Source organism: Herpailurus yagouaroundi, unplaced genomic scaffold, assembly GCF_014898765.1.
Source record: "Herpailurus yagouaroundi ecotype Mexico unplaced genomic scaffold, PumYag 166, whole genome shotgun sequence".
NCBI lineage: Eukaryota > Metazoa > Chordata > Mammalia > Carnivora > Felidae > Herpailurus > Herpailurus yagouaroundi.
The window spans coordinates 21,866,859-21,882,172 of record NW_024412407.1 but is presented as its reverse complement, the minus strand read 5'-3'; the positions used below and the strand labels follow the sequence as shown (position 1 = coordinate 21,882,172).

The 15,314-nt window shown below is 39.5% G+C and overlaps 1 protein-coding gene and 1 pseudogene across 4 annotated transcripts in view; one reads left to right on the top strand and one right to left on the bottom strand.

The window, feature by feature from the left end:
• The window catches only part of ITPR2 (inositol 1,4,5-trisphosphate receptor type 2), a 509,643-nt gene that overhangs the window by 458,401 nt on the left and 35,928 nt on the right, over nt 1-15,314 (bottom strand). For 3 of the 4 annotated variants that reach the window (XM_040488608.1, XM_040488604.1, XM_040488605.1), the window contains exon 2: nt 7,263-7,333. The exons of the other annotated variant lie outside the window; for it this stretch is intronic. In XM_040488608.1, the coding sequence (XP_040344542.1) occupies nt 7,263-7,333 (71 nt within the window). The remainder of the gene's footprint in view (nt 1-7,262; nt 7,334-15,314) is intronic. 4 annotated transcript variants of the gene reach the window in all.
• On the top strand, nt 798-1,377 carry LOC121038797 (non-histone chromosomal protein HMG-14-like; annotated as a pseudogene).

The following is a 15,314-nucleotide window of genomic DNA, read 5'->3' as shown; positions in this document are numbered from 1 at the left end:
CCCCAGACTTTCTGTCCGTGGGTAGGAGATTCTGAGGCATGGTCCCCATGGAGTCTCAGAGGACCCCAGAAGCACTGAGCTCTGGTTGCCACAGCAGTGGACATTCATGAACAATCTGTTGCCTTTTCTTTCTTTAGGCTCACTCTCCCCCACTCCATTATCCGTGCTGCAAGAGATCACCTCCCAAACTGACTACCTCCATCCACGCCTTCCAAGGTCTGATTTGTAGGGATGCTGACCTACACATTCCTAATCTACTTCTCAGAGATATTCAAAAATACTGGAATAACACATGGATCACACATTTACCTTGAACCAACTTAACGAATTTCCAGGTGTCATAAGCCTGGGAGTTTGAATAAATAATTTGGATAAGAGTTAAGATGAGAGAGAGAGAGAGAGTCAGAGTGAGTGGCAGGCTAAAATAATGAGCCAATCAATGCTAATAAGATGAAATGTAACAGATTCTCTGCTTGGTATCAAAGTACCAATTATACAGCACAGGAGGAGGAAAATGAGGATTAAAGACGCAAATGAAAACACATCAGGAATCTAGGTTGACTAACAGCTGGAGGTGAGTTAGGGATCCTGCCCAGGACTCTTGGGCCACAAGCACAGTATCCCAAAATAAGAGTCTCATAATACTGCACCCAAATGTACTACATTCTCTTCTTTCCACAACCACCAAGAATTACACTGATGGAGGGTTGTAGCAACTCTGGCGGTGGCCAGGCAGCTGGGCTTCCTGAAGGCTCTGGGCACGGGCAGCCAGCAGGCACCTGCACACGCCAGTCTCACCACCAGGATGCCCAAGAGGGAGGTCAGCGCCGCCGAGGGGGCGGGAAGGAGGAGCCCAAGAGGAGGTGGGCAAGGTTGTCAGCTCAACCTGCTCCTGCAAAAGTGGAAGCGAAGCCGAAGAAGGCGGCAGCGGGGGAAAGGATAAATCTTCAGACAATAAGTGCAAACAAAGGGGAAAGGGGGAGCAATGGGAAAACAGGCTGAAGGGGCTCACCAAGACACAAAAGAAGACTTGCCTGCAGAAAACGGAGAAACTGAAAATGAGGAGAGTGCAGCCTCTGAGGAAGCAGGAGAGAAAGAAGCCAAGTCTGATTAATATCATATCCCAGGTCTTATTGGTGTTCGCTGTCTCCCTTCTTGTACAACCTAGAGGAATATTTTTATCAGTTATTTTGTAAATGCAAGTTTTTTAGTAGCTCTAGAAACATTTTTAAGAAGGAGGAGATCCCACCTCATCCCATTTTTTTTAAGTGTAAATGCTTTTTTTGAAGAGGTGAAATCACTTGCCGGGTGTTTATTTTTTGGTACAACCAGAAAATAGTGGGGTTGTACAACCAGAAAATAGAAAATACGGGAGGCTGCGACGGTCTTAGGTGCCAGCTTAACATTCCACATATGGGGTAGTTTTTATATCCTATAATACCAAACATACTAAAAGGCAATTTAGAGTCGGTTGTGCGTTTAATGTCTTGAACATTTTAAATTACTTGTATTCCCATGTTGTTTTTGGTAGAATTGTTTCCTTGATCTTAGCTCTCCCCTGTCAGAATTTTGTGCATTCTGTAACATCTTGGTGGTGGTAGTCCAATTTCCTAGCAACTTTGTTAATATGTTGTGCAAGATTGAACATTGAATATGTAGTATATATGATATTAAATTGTGAATCAAGGGGGCTTAACAATGCAACAGCATATCAACATTTGAAGATATTGGTACTTGATGTACTGCTAAGGAAAATCTGCCTCCAAATTTTAAGCTGGAAGGTCACTGGAAGAACTTTTGGAAAAGAATCACAACTACATGATTTTTTAGATTTTTGGTACATACATTAAGCATTGTGTACAAATTGAATCATCTGTACTGATCCTCAGAACAACCAATAAAAACTCACTTATGAAAGAAAAAAAAAAAAAAAAAGAATTACACCGACAAATAGAAGCCCAACCGGAAAACAAACAAGACAGTATAATGAAAACTGGAGAAATCACTGAAGACTTTGTGACTGGCCACAGGCGAAAGATTTTTTAAAAATTAAGCCTGCAGGAGGAAAAATCTGCAGAAACATGATCATTCTAAACAAATATTTAAAAGGGCTGTTGTGTGGAAGAGGAATTAGATTTAATCTGTGTGGCTTTTTAGAACCAACAACTAAAACTTATAGGAGGGCATAGTTCAGTACACGGTATGGTATAGTGATTCAAAACAAACAGCTCTGGAATCAGTGACATTAAGACAGCGGCATAACTTCTTTGTACTTGACTCTGTCAACTGCAAAACTGGGAAGAGCAACAATTTCCACTTTGTAGGGTTATTGTAATTACCACATAATCATGCATAGGAAGCCCCAAGCACAGCGTAGCATGGTTTAAATGCTCAACCAATGTTATTTCAAATCTGAAATTGTTTCAGTCATCATCAAGTAATTACACTAACCCTAATTCTGAAGAAATCCAACACAGCAATAGTTAAACTGGCTCATACTGGTGAATCACTGTGTTATGCAAGGCTGACATGGTCAACTACACAAAAATCCAAAGGTGCTTCCTTGCAAGATGGCTTTCTCACTTAAGCACTTGTGTGTGTAATCTCCATGACTGGAGGCAAAAGGTGACACTCCCGGCCTTCAAAGAGACTTCCTTGAATTATGTGAAGAAAAGGAATTGAGTTGAAGAAATAATCTTGTCGATCTTCTCCCAAGTCCCTGACTTTTCACTACCTACATTAGTGTTGCACAACAGAGCAGATTTCTCTATTTTAGCTCTAATTCCGGAAGCATTCTGACTGCTTCAGAATGACTTTGTGCTTGCTAGATGTGTCCACTTGATAGGCACGGTAGATTATGAAAAGTCACATGTCAAATGAGCACAGATCTCAAGAGCTGAAAATTGCAAGACCAAATGGGCCAAGGCCAACCCTGGGGAGTATCTAATGAACCAGAAGAAGGGGCCATCTTCTCTTCCCTCAGTCCCTCTGGGGAGGGGGGGTGGCTTCCTGGGTCCTCTATTACTTCTTTTTTTTTTTTAATTTTTGTTTAATGTTTATTTATCTTTGAGAGAGAGAGAGAGAGTGAGCGAGAGGGGGTGGGGAGCAGTGAGAGGGAGACACAGAATCCAAAGCAGGCTCCAGGCTCTGAGCTGTCAGCACAGAGCCTGACGCAGGGCTCAAAGTCACAGACCATGGAATCATGACCTGAGGTGAAGTCAGACACTTAACCGACTGAGCCACCCAGGCACCCCTCTATTACTTCTATATTTTATCACCCTGATGGTAATAAAAGGACACACAGCCTCTTTTGCCTTGATTTATATTAGCTTCTCCTTCCAAAATAAAATGTACGTGTATCAGTAGAGCAAAGACTTTAAGAAAAATCCACATCAGAGAAGAGCTTTCTACAGAGTAGGGGTTAGGGGTAGGGACAGAAGTATATAAAGGAACTAGGGGAAAAAAAGGAAAACCAAGAGAATATAAATTCAACAAAAATAATTGCCATAATTTAGTATAAAGGAGGATTAAATTGTATATCAAAAAATCAGGACCAGTGATCAAACATGTTGAAATTTTGTGTCCCTGAAATGTTGCAAGAAGGGCAGTGAAGCTCAGTGGTGTTCTTCTCAAACTTGACGCCAGTCTAATCATGACAAAAACATTAGGCAGACCCCAAATGAGGGACATTCTACAAAATACCTGGCCAGCATTCTTCAAAAGTATCAAGGTCATGAAAAATGAGGAAAGACAGAAAATGTCACAGACCAGATTAGATTAAAGAGCATGATAACTAAATACCCTGTGGGATCTTGAATGCAATCACGAAAAAGGAGAGGGAAGTAGCCAAAAAACTAGTGAAACCCAAAGGAAGTCTCAAATTTAGTCAATAATAATGTACAAATAGTAATTTCTTAGCATAACCAAATGCACCCTGGTGATGTAAGATGCTAACCTAAGGGGAAACTGGGTGAAAGGGAACTCTCTATGCTGCTTTTACAACTCCTCTGTACTTCTGAATTTATTCCAAAGTTTAAAGTTTATCTTTTAAGAAAATAGACAATATTTGACCATGAAAGGAATTTTGCACTCACAAGAGAAAGCCACTGTGCTTCTGTTAGTATTAGTCTGATTGTGTGGTGTACTGAAAAATAGCTATCAATCGGGTTTTAAATAGCCCTTGGGAAGTTATTTGTTAAAATTCAGCTTCCTCTGTTCATATGTGAGGCAATGTGACATAGTCAAAAGAATATTTCGTTGTATAATTGTTTGTATTGGAAAGAATCATTTTAACCTTTTTGGAACTATGCCTCCTCATTCCAAACACTGGGGGAGTTGCAGTAAATTAACTTCTAATTGCCTAGAAGCTCTAAAACCATATGATTCACTTGAACAAATAACAGACTGTGAAAAACAAAAATCTTTCCAAATTAATTTGAGAATATCATTTGTGTGGCTGAGGCGAGAGGAACTGAGGTGTAGCGGAACTGTGATATGCTATTGTTTCTTCACCTTATCTAAAAAGTAACAATAAGGGAGGGTGCTCTGGAAACTTGGCAGAGGAGTCTGGAAATGCAGGGGTGGTGATGCTGGGCGGCAAATCTATGAAAAAGCGATGGTTTTTAAAGCCAGAGGGCACAGGGAAATACACCACAGGCAGAGAACGGTGAAACGCAAGAGCTGTAAGAGGACAAGTTATGCCGAAAAAGATGACATCTGGGACAAGGCCTGCTTGTGGCTTCTGAGTAGTCTGGAGACCAAGGCAGAGGCAAGCCCAACTCGGAATTCTCCTCCACGGCTCTGCCATGACAGAGTTCCAAGAATTATCGGAAAAGAGTCAGAGCTTTAAGATAAAAGGAAACCCTAAATCCCCAATAAAAAAAAAGGGGGGGCCCTCCTTCTCCAATGATGAATGGAATGGAATAAGATAGAAAATAAGAGCAAACTAGTAAGGACAATGACCTAAAGTATCAGATTACGGGAAAAGCCAGCCTTCCAGGGGCGGGCTAGAGCACCTGAGTGATTCATACTTTGAGCCAGCGCCCGCTGAATAATGACACCAAGCATCTGTATATAATTACCTACCGGGTACAGAGTGTTACCATGGTGTTCCTTCACATACACTAAAATAATCTTAATGCTTTAAAACAATTCACTTCACTGGGAAAAAGGAAAAGAAAAAAAAGGTGGCCTCAAACCCTGAAGGTTATCTGTGAAAGAGGAATCCCCCACCCCCTTACCAACAGAGGAGTAAGACTATCCAATCTCGTGGCAGTGAAGTGTGGAGCAGTCCCAGGAACCAAGTTTTGTCACTTGGCCCCAGGGAGAGTTTGGGTGTCTCATCCAAAAGCATCTAATGGCTATTTTTTGGATGTCTAGTATGGGCAAATGTCTGGAAAACACAAAAAGAAAAGAGTAGAATCCTGTCCCTAAAGAGGTTACAATCTAAGAGCAGAGCCAAATACGTTAAAAGGAAATACATGATGCCTTTCTATTATAAGTTAGCTCTCATTTCTGTAATGATTTAAAACACTTTACATTTATTCTCTGGAAAGATTTAGGCCTCAGAAAGCTCCGTGTGGTGGGCATTGTTCTTGTTATTACCCACCCCTGCTCCCATCAGCCAATGACAAATGTCCTTTGAGGCTCAAAGCGGTTAGGTGACCTACTTACAATGACACAGCCAGTGAGCAGTACAGTCAAAACCTGAACCCCATGCTTTTTCCTGTTACAAACACAGATTTGTTGTCCCAGTTTGCCCTGAAAAATTTTCTTTTTATCTTTAATGTGCTACCACTCTACTCACCTGACGCACTGCTGACTCTCCTTCAGCGTAGTTTTATCATGAGTCCATCCTCAGTGAGGACGGTGGAGAGAACACCTCCGCTGCCCAGGGTTAGGGGAGGGTCCCTAGTACGTAGTTTTATGGTGCTTCCAATGGGCAGTGTATCTTCCACAGCCTGTTTTATGTTAATATCTCCACATAGAGAAAAATCTGGATTTCTTATTCAAAGTGACCAATTTAGCTCAAAAATTATCTATTGTTTTTGTCACTCTCTCCACAACATTCTGAGTTTAACGTTTATTTATTTTTGAGAGAGATACAAAGTGCAAACAGGGGAGGGGCAGAGAGAGAGGGAGACACAGAATCTGAAGCAGGCTCCAGGCTCTGAACTGTCAGCCCAGAGCCCAACACAGGGCTCGAACCCATGAACCATGAGATCACGACCTGAGCCAAAGTGGGATGCTCAACCAACTGAGCCACCCAGGTGCCCCCCACAACATTCTGAGTTTGGATAAAATGAAATATATATTCTTATAATGAGACTTGGATGGAAAGTGTCTATCACAAGGAGTGAAACAAGGGAAATACCTGTCAAATGTCGAACACATCCTTCCCCAGCGTAGGAAGCAGCACACCCTGACTTGGGTCTGGGGATCGGGAGAATCCCTTCCACTCGCTCTCTCTCCAGATTTTTATCCCCTATGAAAGCTGCTTTTCACCATTATGAGAAGGAATGCTTACACAGTGTGTTCAAAGTGAGTGCTCCTTCAAAGTTATTTTTATTATTCTAAGTACACACAAACTATGAAATTGATTTGAGAAGCTTGCAATTATTGGTTTTCGTTTGTCTATGACTCTCTAAAGATTCCATTAATCCTTCCTTCATAACAGCCAAGTTACAATTGGTCTCCTATTATGACCAATGTCTCAGTTGATATATTACCGAGCTAACACAAAAATTATACTTAGAAAGGAGTTCTAAGACAATCATGAGTTATTACATGCCATCCAAAATGACATTTTAAAAGCTGAGCTAACAAATCACTGTCACCCAGCTACAGACTTTACAGAGCTACACTGAAGAGTTGATCATGAAACGCTAACATTTACAGCATGTCTCACAAATAAATATTCGGCTGTATTTATTGGTTTGAAAAGTAGCCTTTCAGAGTTAATTACCAAGATTTCCTTTCAACAGATAAACTACTGTCCAGCAAAACAAAAATTGAAACTCTTCTTCCAATGTAAATCCTTCTAATGTAAATCCAATGTAAATCCATATAAAAGAAGAGAAACGAAGAAACTTTTGAAAAAAATTTTCAGTGGACATATTTATATATGACAGTTTCACATTGAATAAAGTTTTAGCATGATTTATTTTAAGACAAAAAAATGATCCCATGCCCTTTGGCCACATAATAAAAATATATTTTTATAAATATATATATCTTAAATATGTTAAAAATTTATTTCTTACCTCTGAATTTCTTGGGAGGGTTGGCAAGGTCTCCAGCCTCCGGGTGCACCACACATCTGTCATCCACTAACCTAGAAGAAAAGCGTGTTTACATTGTTAACATCGTCATGTTCATACAGCACAGACTGCATGTGGCCATTGTATAAATATTTACAAAGAGTTTTAATACCATTTTCCACCATGAAAGTTTTTTACAATCATAAATTTATAAAAAGATTTAGGCCTTGCCGGCCTTATTCCTTACCATACAGACTGCTTCTAGAAGAGACCTTGATACATACTAGGTACTCAATGAATATTAACCAAATGAATAAATCATCTTTGTAGTTACAAAGTCATACTTAATGCCTATTAAAATATTTATGAGAAGCCAACTTCTAGGACAATACCAAGAGAAAGAAGCTCTCAGGCACAGGACTTGAAAGCCAGGAGACATGAACCTCCTGATCAAAGAGAATTATCTAGCTATCAAAGCTTCTTCACGAACGTTCATTTTCTTCATTGACTAAGTGGTAGGAATAACTGGATTTTTTCCAGGATATTGTGAGAATGCATGTAATTTACTAAATTTATGAATTCATTTCAAAGTAGGTGACCAAGTTGCAACAAACAAAAAACCATTATAACCAGAATCACTACTTTGCATCAACTCCAGCACAGAGTAAACCCCAATTTGTGACTCAAGGGTCCCCTTGACTTAGGATGATTAACCAAATCAAAATGAAACTTTTGGTTCCTGATTTATCTGGTTACCAAAAGCAGACACTTCCTAAATCACCAGATTGTTCTATGGCATCCAATTTCCACAAAACAAAATGCCAATTTGGTCGAGCAATATGGTTCTTTGATATTTCTTTCTTTAAATAATATACTTCATTCACACTGGTATACTAACATGTGGTTTTACAAGAGCTGCCAAGCATGCAAGATATTCCTTTTAAAAGTCTTTAAAACTGTTTTTCTTAGAAACAGGAAGTCACATTGGGTCAAGAGAAAGCAAACCCAAACCTTCACAGTATCCAAGTTCAGCCTATAACACTAAATATGAAAGGCTCATAGAGTCCTGAGAATGTCACAACATAATATTTAATTTTTTTTAATGCTGTGAATTAAAGGTCAGCTTTTCTAATTACTTAAGACATGTTAAGAATTCAAAACATAATGATCAAAACAACCATAATCTTATCTAGAACACATAAAAGTTCTATGAAAAACAGCATTGACATTCTACTCATTCTTTGTGCACACCCGATTCCCCAGATATATAGGCTTCCACTATAATGCCCACTAAGAGTCCCCACCTGCATTCATTAATCATCAAGAGGAATGGGAAAAACTGAAGCTATAAATCAGATCACAGTGCATTTACATAAACACTATGCCTATCCATTACATGATAGCCCAGATTAAAACATAATAATTACAAATGATTTCAGTTCTAAGAATTGGCCCTGTTCCTTATATACAAACATCTGTGAAAATCACAAAATCATTTCATCATACAGACTTAAATAACTGCAAATGAGAATGGAAGAAAGGGAAGGGCAGGATAGGAATGGGGAAAAAAGCAAGGAAGTGTGAATCTGTTACAAAGCCATATACAATCATTGATGCTAAAAGTTACACAGGATTTTAATGGTAGTTATTGGCAAAACTTCTTCATTACCCCCCAACAGCCTCTTCTTAAGTTATCTCCAAGGTCAGAGTATTCATCATTTACCATCTTTCTGATAGTATTAATATCACAAAGGTGTTTTCCATGGAGGGGAAATAGCATCCTGGCTTTCCCATTACCATACTTTTCATCACATTTTCATTAAACTGCTTGCTTAATTGTCTGGATCTTCTAATAAATCGCAACTTCATGAAGTCAGGAACTGAATCCATCTTGTTTACTAGTATATCTTTGGCAACTTTGGGAATGAGTTACAGTAGATACTAAATATTTGTTATATGAATAAATGAGTTGATGAATAAATGAGACTTACTTCCCAAATAACTTTCCCTTTTTAGTCCCAGTTCTTTCTTCTGGAATGATGTAGACTAAGTTTTCTTATTCTTGGATGAATGAAACTATTTCTCTCTAATTCTTTTCCGTAGGGATATTTATCAAGGAGATCAACATCCTTTCATACACCTCAACTGTCAACATGCCCCTTACACATGAACCTAGAAACTACCCACATGAGTCCAGATGTGTTCTCCAATGAATCCTCCCTAGAGGACCCTTCCCCACTTCTCTCTAATACTAAGCTTACAGTTAGTTATGTGTCCCAAAATCATGGCAGCTTCCATGGCAGACAGGCCCACCTTTGACTCTCATTGGGTTTATAGCTAACCAACAATTCCAGGTCCTTTCCGTGTGTGTACTATCAGTACAGGTAGTCCCTCTCACCCACCACTGGGGCAGTTAACTTTTACAACCTAAGACAGGAATTTACAACTGAATAGGGATAAATACAAAGATCAACCTTTGGCCTCTGAGCAGAAATTATCTAAAAACCATCCATTCCATCCTTGGCTAGTTCATTTAAGAGACCCTGCCATGATCAGTGCCCATTTTAATCACTCACACACAGTATTTTCTAAATTTGGCTAATTGGCTGGATTGTGTGCGGAGTTAAAATCATCATCATCTTCATCATCATAATACAACAACATAATACAACAACAACAAGTTTCTTTGGTCCAGATCTACAGAACCAAATTTCTGGGGATCAGGACCAAGAATCTATATTTTTAAAAAAATCTCTCAGGGCATCTGGGTGGCCCAGTCAGTTAAGCGTCTGACTCTTGTTTCTACTCAGGCCACGATCTCACGGTTTGTGAGTTCAAGCCCCACACTGGGCTCTGTGCTGATGCTGACAGCACAGAGCTTGCTTGAGATTCTCTCTCTCCTCCCTCTCTGCTCCTCCCCCCGCCCAACTCTTTAGTTCTCTCTCTCAAAATAAATGAATAAACTTAAAAAAAAAACCTCTCACCTTCCTTAAATGGATCAGGAGTACCTATTCTTCACTCTCATAGTAGTCTAGGCTACCCTCCGTCAATAAAACTTATCACACTCCATCATAATTTTTTACTTATATATAGGTCTCTAATGCTATAAATTATAAGTCCCAAGAGAGTCGGTCCATCTGTTTTGCTCACCATAATATGCCCAACTTTAAGCATTGGGCCTCAAATGTGAAAGGTGCTAAATAATTATTAACTGAGTAGATGACTGGATGACTTTTTGAATCACCGAATAAGTCAATGATGTTATTTTTGGTATGTCAAAATTAACTGGAACCAACAAACAGTTGCCTAAAAGTAGATGTAAGGAAGGGTGGGAAACATTTCCCATCCAGATGTGTTTCTGAAAATTATCAAAAATACCAAATCCTGAAAAGGGCCAAGATAGCCTGTTCTGAATAACTATATCTCATATAGCCCCTTCCAACCCAATATATCAGTGTACTTTTCAGTGGGCTGTATTTATTCTCCTCATGTCCAAATCAGGCAATTACAGAGCTAGCCCAAAATGCTCAACCTGTCACTGAAACTCAACTATCATAAAACCCATTATCCTTCATATCTTCTCTTCAAAAGATCTTAACTGTAAGTTATTTGTTCATTCTAATTCATAAGAAAAAAAATTACTCAACTATTAGACCTTTCAAGATATCTCTGTAAGGAGATTTCAATAGCTACTTTGAATGATTTTACATATAAATGTGAATCAAAAATATATGAGAACTAAATTTTAATTGGATATATATATCCCCCTAGAGAAATCTTGCAAACATGCATCTGAAGATATGTACAAATGTGTTTGAGGCAGCACTGTTTGTGATAGCAAAAAGTGGAGAAAAACATGTCCGTCAACAGTAGCATGGATAAAGAAATTATGACTAAATGAACAATTTCATACAATAGATAACCTATTTTAAAAGTGAATAAGCTGCAGCTGTATGCAACAACATTGAAAATCTCAAAGACATAAAGTTGAGCTTAAGAAAAAGCAAGTCCCAAACTAATAAATGCCATATTATTTCCATTTGTATAGAAGGCATAAATAGGTAATACTAAACAGGAGATATTTGAGAAACATGCATGGGGTATAAGTAAATTATTGTATAAAAATACATGCTATCAAATCTTTTTAAAGATTTCCAACAGAAAGCAAATTATTCTTTGATCTCCAGTCCCTTGTTATTCCAACTGCAAAGAAAATGCCACATAATGGGTAAAATATGTTAGTCATGTGAGTAAAGGGAAATCTCACAAAAGTGAAGTAGGGAGGATAGGAAGGAGGATAGGAAGGAGGATAGGAAGGAGGATAGGAAGGGGACACTCAAGGTCAATTACACGAAGAATTGTCAATTATAGACCCCAACATAAAACCATCAACAGGAAGAATCATCAGTTACAGGCCCCAGCAAGGAAAGACACTGCATCTCCTGTAAGAAATCAACTACCCTTCAACTCAGCTAATGAGAAACCATCATCACCCTGGATTCATACTTTTCTCCACTGGACTTTCACCAAGACAACCCCTCCCAACTTCCTCCTTCTTCTCCATAAAATAATGGTCCTCCCCTTCGTTTGTTGGACTTGCCTAGGGCTCTGCCACAGCTTGCATGATCCAAATCTCAATTCTCAAATAAACTCAATTTTGCTGATAATTGTCTTTTTTTTTAATTTTTTTTTCAACGTTTATTTACTTTTGGAACAGAGAGAGACAGAGCATGAACGGGGGAGGGGCAGAGAGAGAGGGAGACACAGAATCGGAAACAGGCTCCAGGCTCCGAGCCATCAGCCCAGAGCCTGACGCGGGGCTCGAACTCCCGGACCGCGAGATCGTGACCTGGCTGAAGTCGGACGCTTAACCGACTGTGCCACCCAGGCGCCCCTAATTGTCTTAATTTTTAAAGTTAATAGTCACTATCTTTTTCCTTTAGAAACCATGAAAGAAACTATTCCTAGTTTGAAACTTAGTAAAATAAGTATTTTATTTTCCTGATATTTGCCTACCACATATATCTGATCCTTATACCACTAAGTGATACAGTTCATTTCTAATGAAATGACTCTGAAGCACATTTAAACAAAATGAATTTAGGGGGGAAAGGGGAAGTGGGGAATCCACAATGGATATTATTTTAAATGTTTACTAAGAATGGGGGTTAGGGGCGCCTGGGTGGCGCAGTCGGTTAAGCGTCCGACTTCAGCCAGGTCACGATCTCGCGGTCCGGGAGTTCGAGCCCCGCGTCAGGCTCTGGGCTGTGGCTCGGAGCCTGTAGCCTGTTTCCGATTCTGTGTCTCCCTCTCTCTCTGCCCCTCCCCCGTTCATGCTCTGTCTCTCTCTGTCCCAAAAATAAATAAACGTTGAAAAAAAAAAAGAATGGGGGTTAGGATTGTGGCTAGGTTCATAAGATGATGGAATTGCCCTTAAAGTACTTCGAGAACTTTACCACAAATAACTTTATCCCCAACTCTGGATTCACTTTGCTGGCCATATCGATTTCTCTCTTAAATTATGTAATCCTCTGGCTTCTTACCTAAACTGTCCCTCCTTCCCACGCCTTCCCACCACCAGCCATCACCACAGCCCCCTAATGCCAGCACACATTCACCTGCCTCTTTCACCTTCATTTAGAAGCAGCACTAGAACAGAAGGGGATTAAAAAAAAAAAAAAAAAACTGAGTTTTAATACTTGGTCTGCCAGTACAAAAGCAACTGTGTTTACACTGGTCATTTAGCCTCTCTGGGCCTTACTTTTTAAATGGAGCAGTTGTGACCTCACAAGTTCCTTCCATTCCTGTAGCTTTTTCATTCCTCCTATTTTGTAACTAGGTTTGGCTTGTGGTATCATTCTCCAATAGCAAATTCTGCCATGTCTAATGTTTTACAAACTGTAATGTGAACACTTAGCTGTTTAGTATCAATTTTTTTAAGTTTATGCATTATTTTCTCATTCCAAGCAAAGTACCAGTATGCAATCTTGTTCTGTTCACTCATTGTCTTAGAACATGGTATTGTAAACTCTTTTTTTTTGGGGGGGGGGGGGAAGGAGACAGAGCAGGGGAGGGGGAGAGAGAGAGAATCCCAAGCAGGCTCTGCCCAACATGAGGTTGGATCTCACAAACCATGAGATCATGACCTGAGCAGATATCAAGAGTCCAACACTTAAACAACTGAGCCATATCATACTGAGCTCGGTATCATAAAATCTTAAGACCTTATCATTAGTAATATGGACATTTTTTACTTACAGTACTCAAGTTGCTCAAGTAAGGAACCAACCTATTCTTGTTTGTATGCCTATTAATTTGTCTCATAAATCAGGGAAACTGAAAAGGAAATTCTACAAATATCCAATACCTTATATCTGATAGGTCCTGCGGACTTATCCCTGCACAAAGCCATAAACAATTAAAATCATGCAAAGAGGGGAAAAAAACATTGCCAAAACTTTCTGCCAAAAAGTGTTCTACCTGGGGACACCTGAGTCAGTTAAGCATCTGACTTCTGCTCAGGTCATGATCTTGTTACAGAACCTGGCCTGGATCACCCAGCAGAAGAACCAAGGGCACTGGGACATCTTGGAAGTCAGGAGGTTTATTTCACACCAGCAGGCTCCGAGGAGATCGCTCTCCAGAGTTCTGAGCCCCGGAGCGTAAGCATGGGGGACAATTTATAGTCTGTTACTTCTGCATTAGTGGCAATTTGGGGCACACGGCAAGCGGGGCAGGAAGAAGAACCTGGAAGGAGAATCTTCAGGCAGCGACTGGAATTTCCTTATCAGTCCCATCGGCCATCTTATAACATAATTTTTCCCTATCAATTTCAAGGTTCATGAGTTTGAACCCTACCTTGGGCTCTCTGCTGTTGGCGCAGGGCCCACTTAGGATCCTGTCTCCTTCTCTCTGCATCCTCTCTGCCCTGTCTGTCTCTCTCAAAAATAAACATTTTTCAAAAAGTGTTCTACGTTGTAAATGCAAAACATATGCAACATACCAAATGCACTCACAGCTATATTCCTATTTTGCCTGTCTATGATGACAAGAACTGATTTTACTTTTGTTTGCCATTTGAAATGTGAGGTTGCTAAAAATTAAACCAAGAAAATTTAACATTGTCTTCCCCTTTTATTTCTTTATTTTCCCCTTTCAGAGGACTTACTACAATAACATTGTCTACTGACACAAATATTTTAAGAATGTTTAATTTTATATAGCAACGTTTCCATCATACATAGGTTCGTTGCTGCTGATATTTCTAAAACTGGTTCCTTCCAAAGTTGAAATTGTGCTTGCTCTTACGTCTTTAAAATGTTTACAGTTAGTTTTCCATGAAGGATTAAATCAAACTAAATCACATATAAATTATAGCATAAACACTAAATTTTGAAGTACTACTGCATGGAAACCCTAAAAAGCACATGGAAAACCCTAAAAAGCACATGGAAACCTTGTGCTTAAATTTTTTGATCAGTGCCATCACAGCCTGAGTGGCTTACAGACCTTTTAAAAAGGTATCATGTGGACTTCAAAGGCAATAATGTCTTGCACATATTAACCTTTTTAGAAATCACTGCAAGAAGCCATCATTTTCAGAGTAGAGATGGCTGATGAAATGGGGGTGGGGGAGAGAATGGGGAAATACTAGGTTACACGTTGCCTTTCAAAGAGAACCATGTGTATCTATCCGACCATGATTTCAGAAAGGATTTCTCCATATATTTTGAAAGCTTAAAGCCCTAATCCAGCAAAGAAAGAAATCATGACTTTTTCTTTTCAGATCTTCCTTCTGCATCTAATAAGTTCCTTTTCTTGATCCTCTCCACCCTGCCTCCTTGCCCTGTTCGAATTCACCAATATCATCAGTCAGTTTATGTAGCATTTTCTCCTAGTCTGCCTATTACTGTTCTCATAGAAATCAAAGCATTTGCAAAATGCCTTTCTCAGGATATGGATGAGCATCTCTACCAATTGAGGTCAATTATTTAGTGATGCTGAGTTGACCTTAATACTGTCAATTCTCAATCATCTGCCAAGAGCTAGAAAATC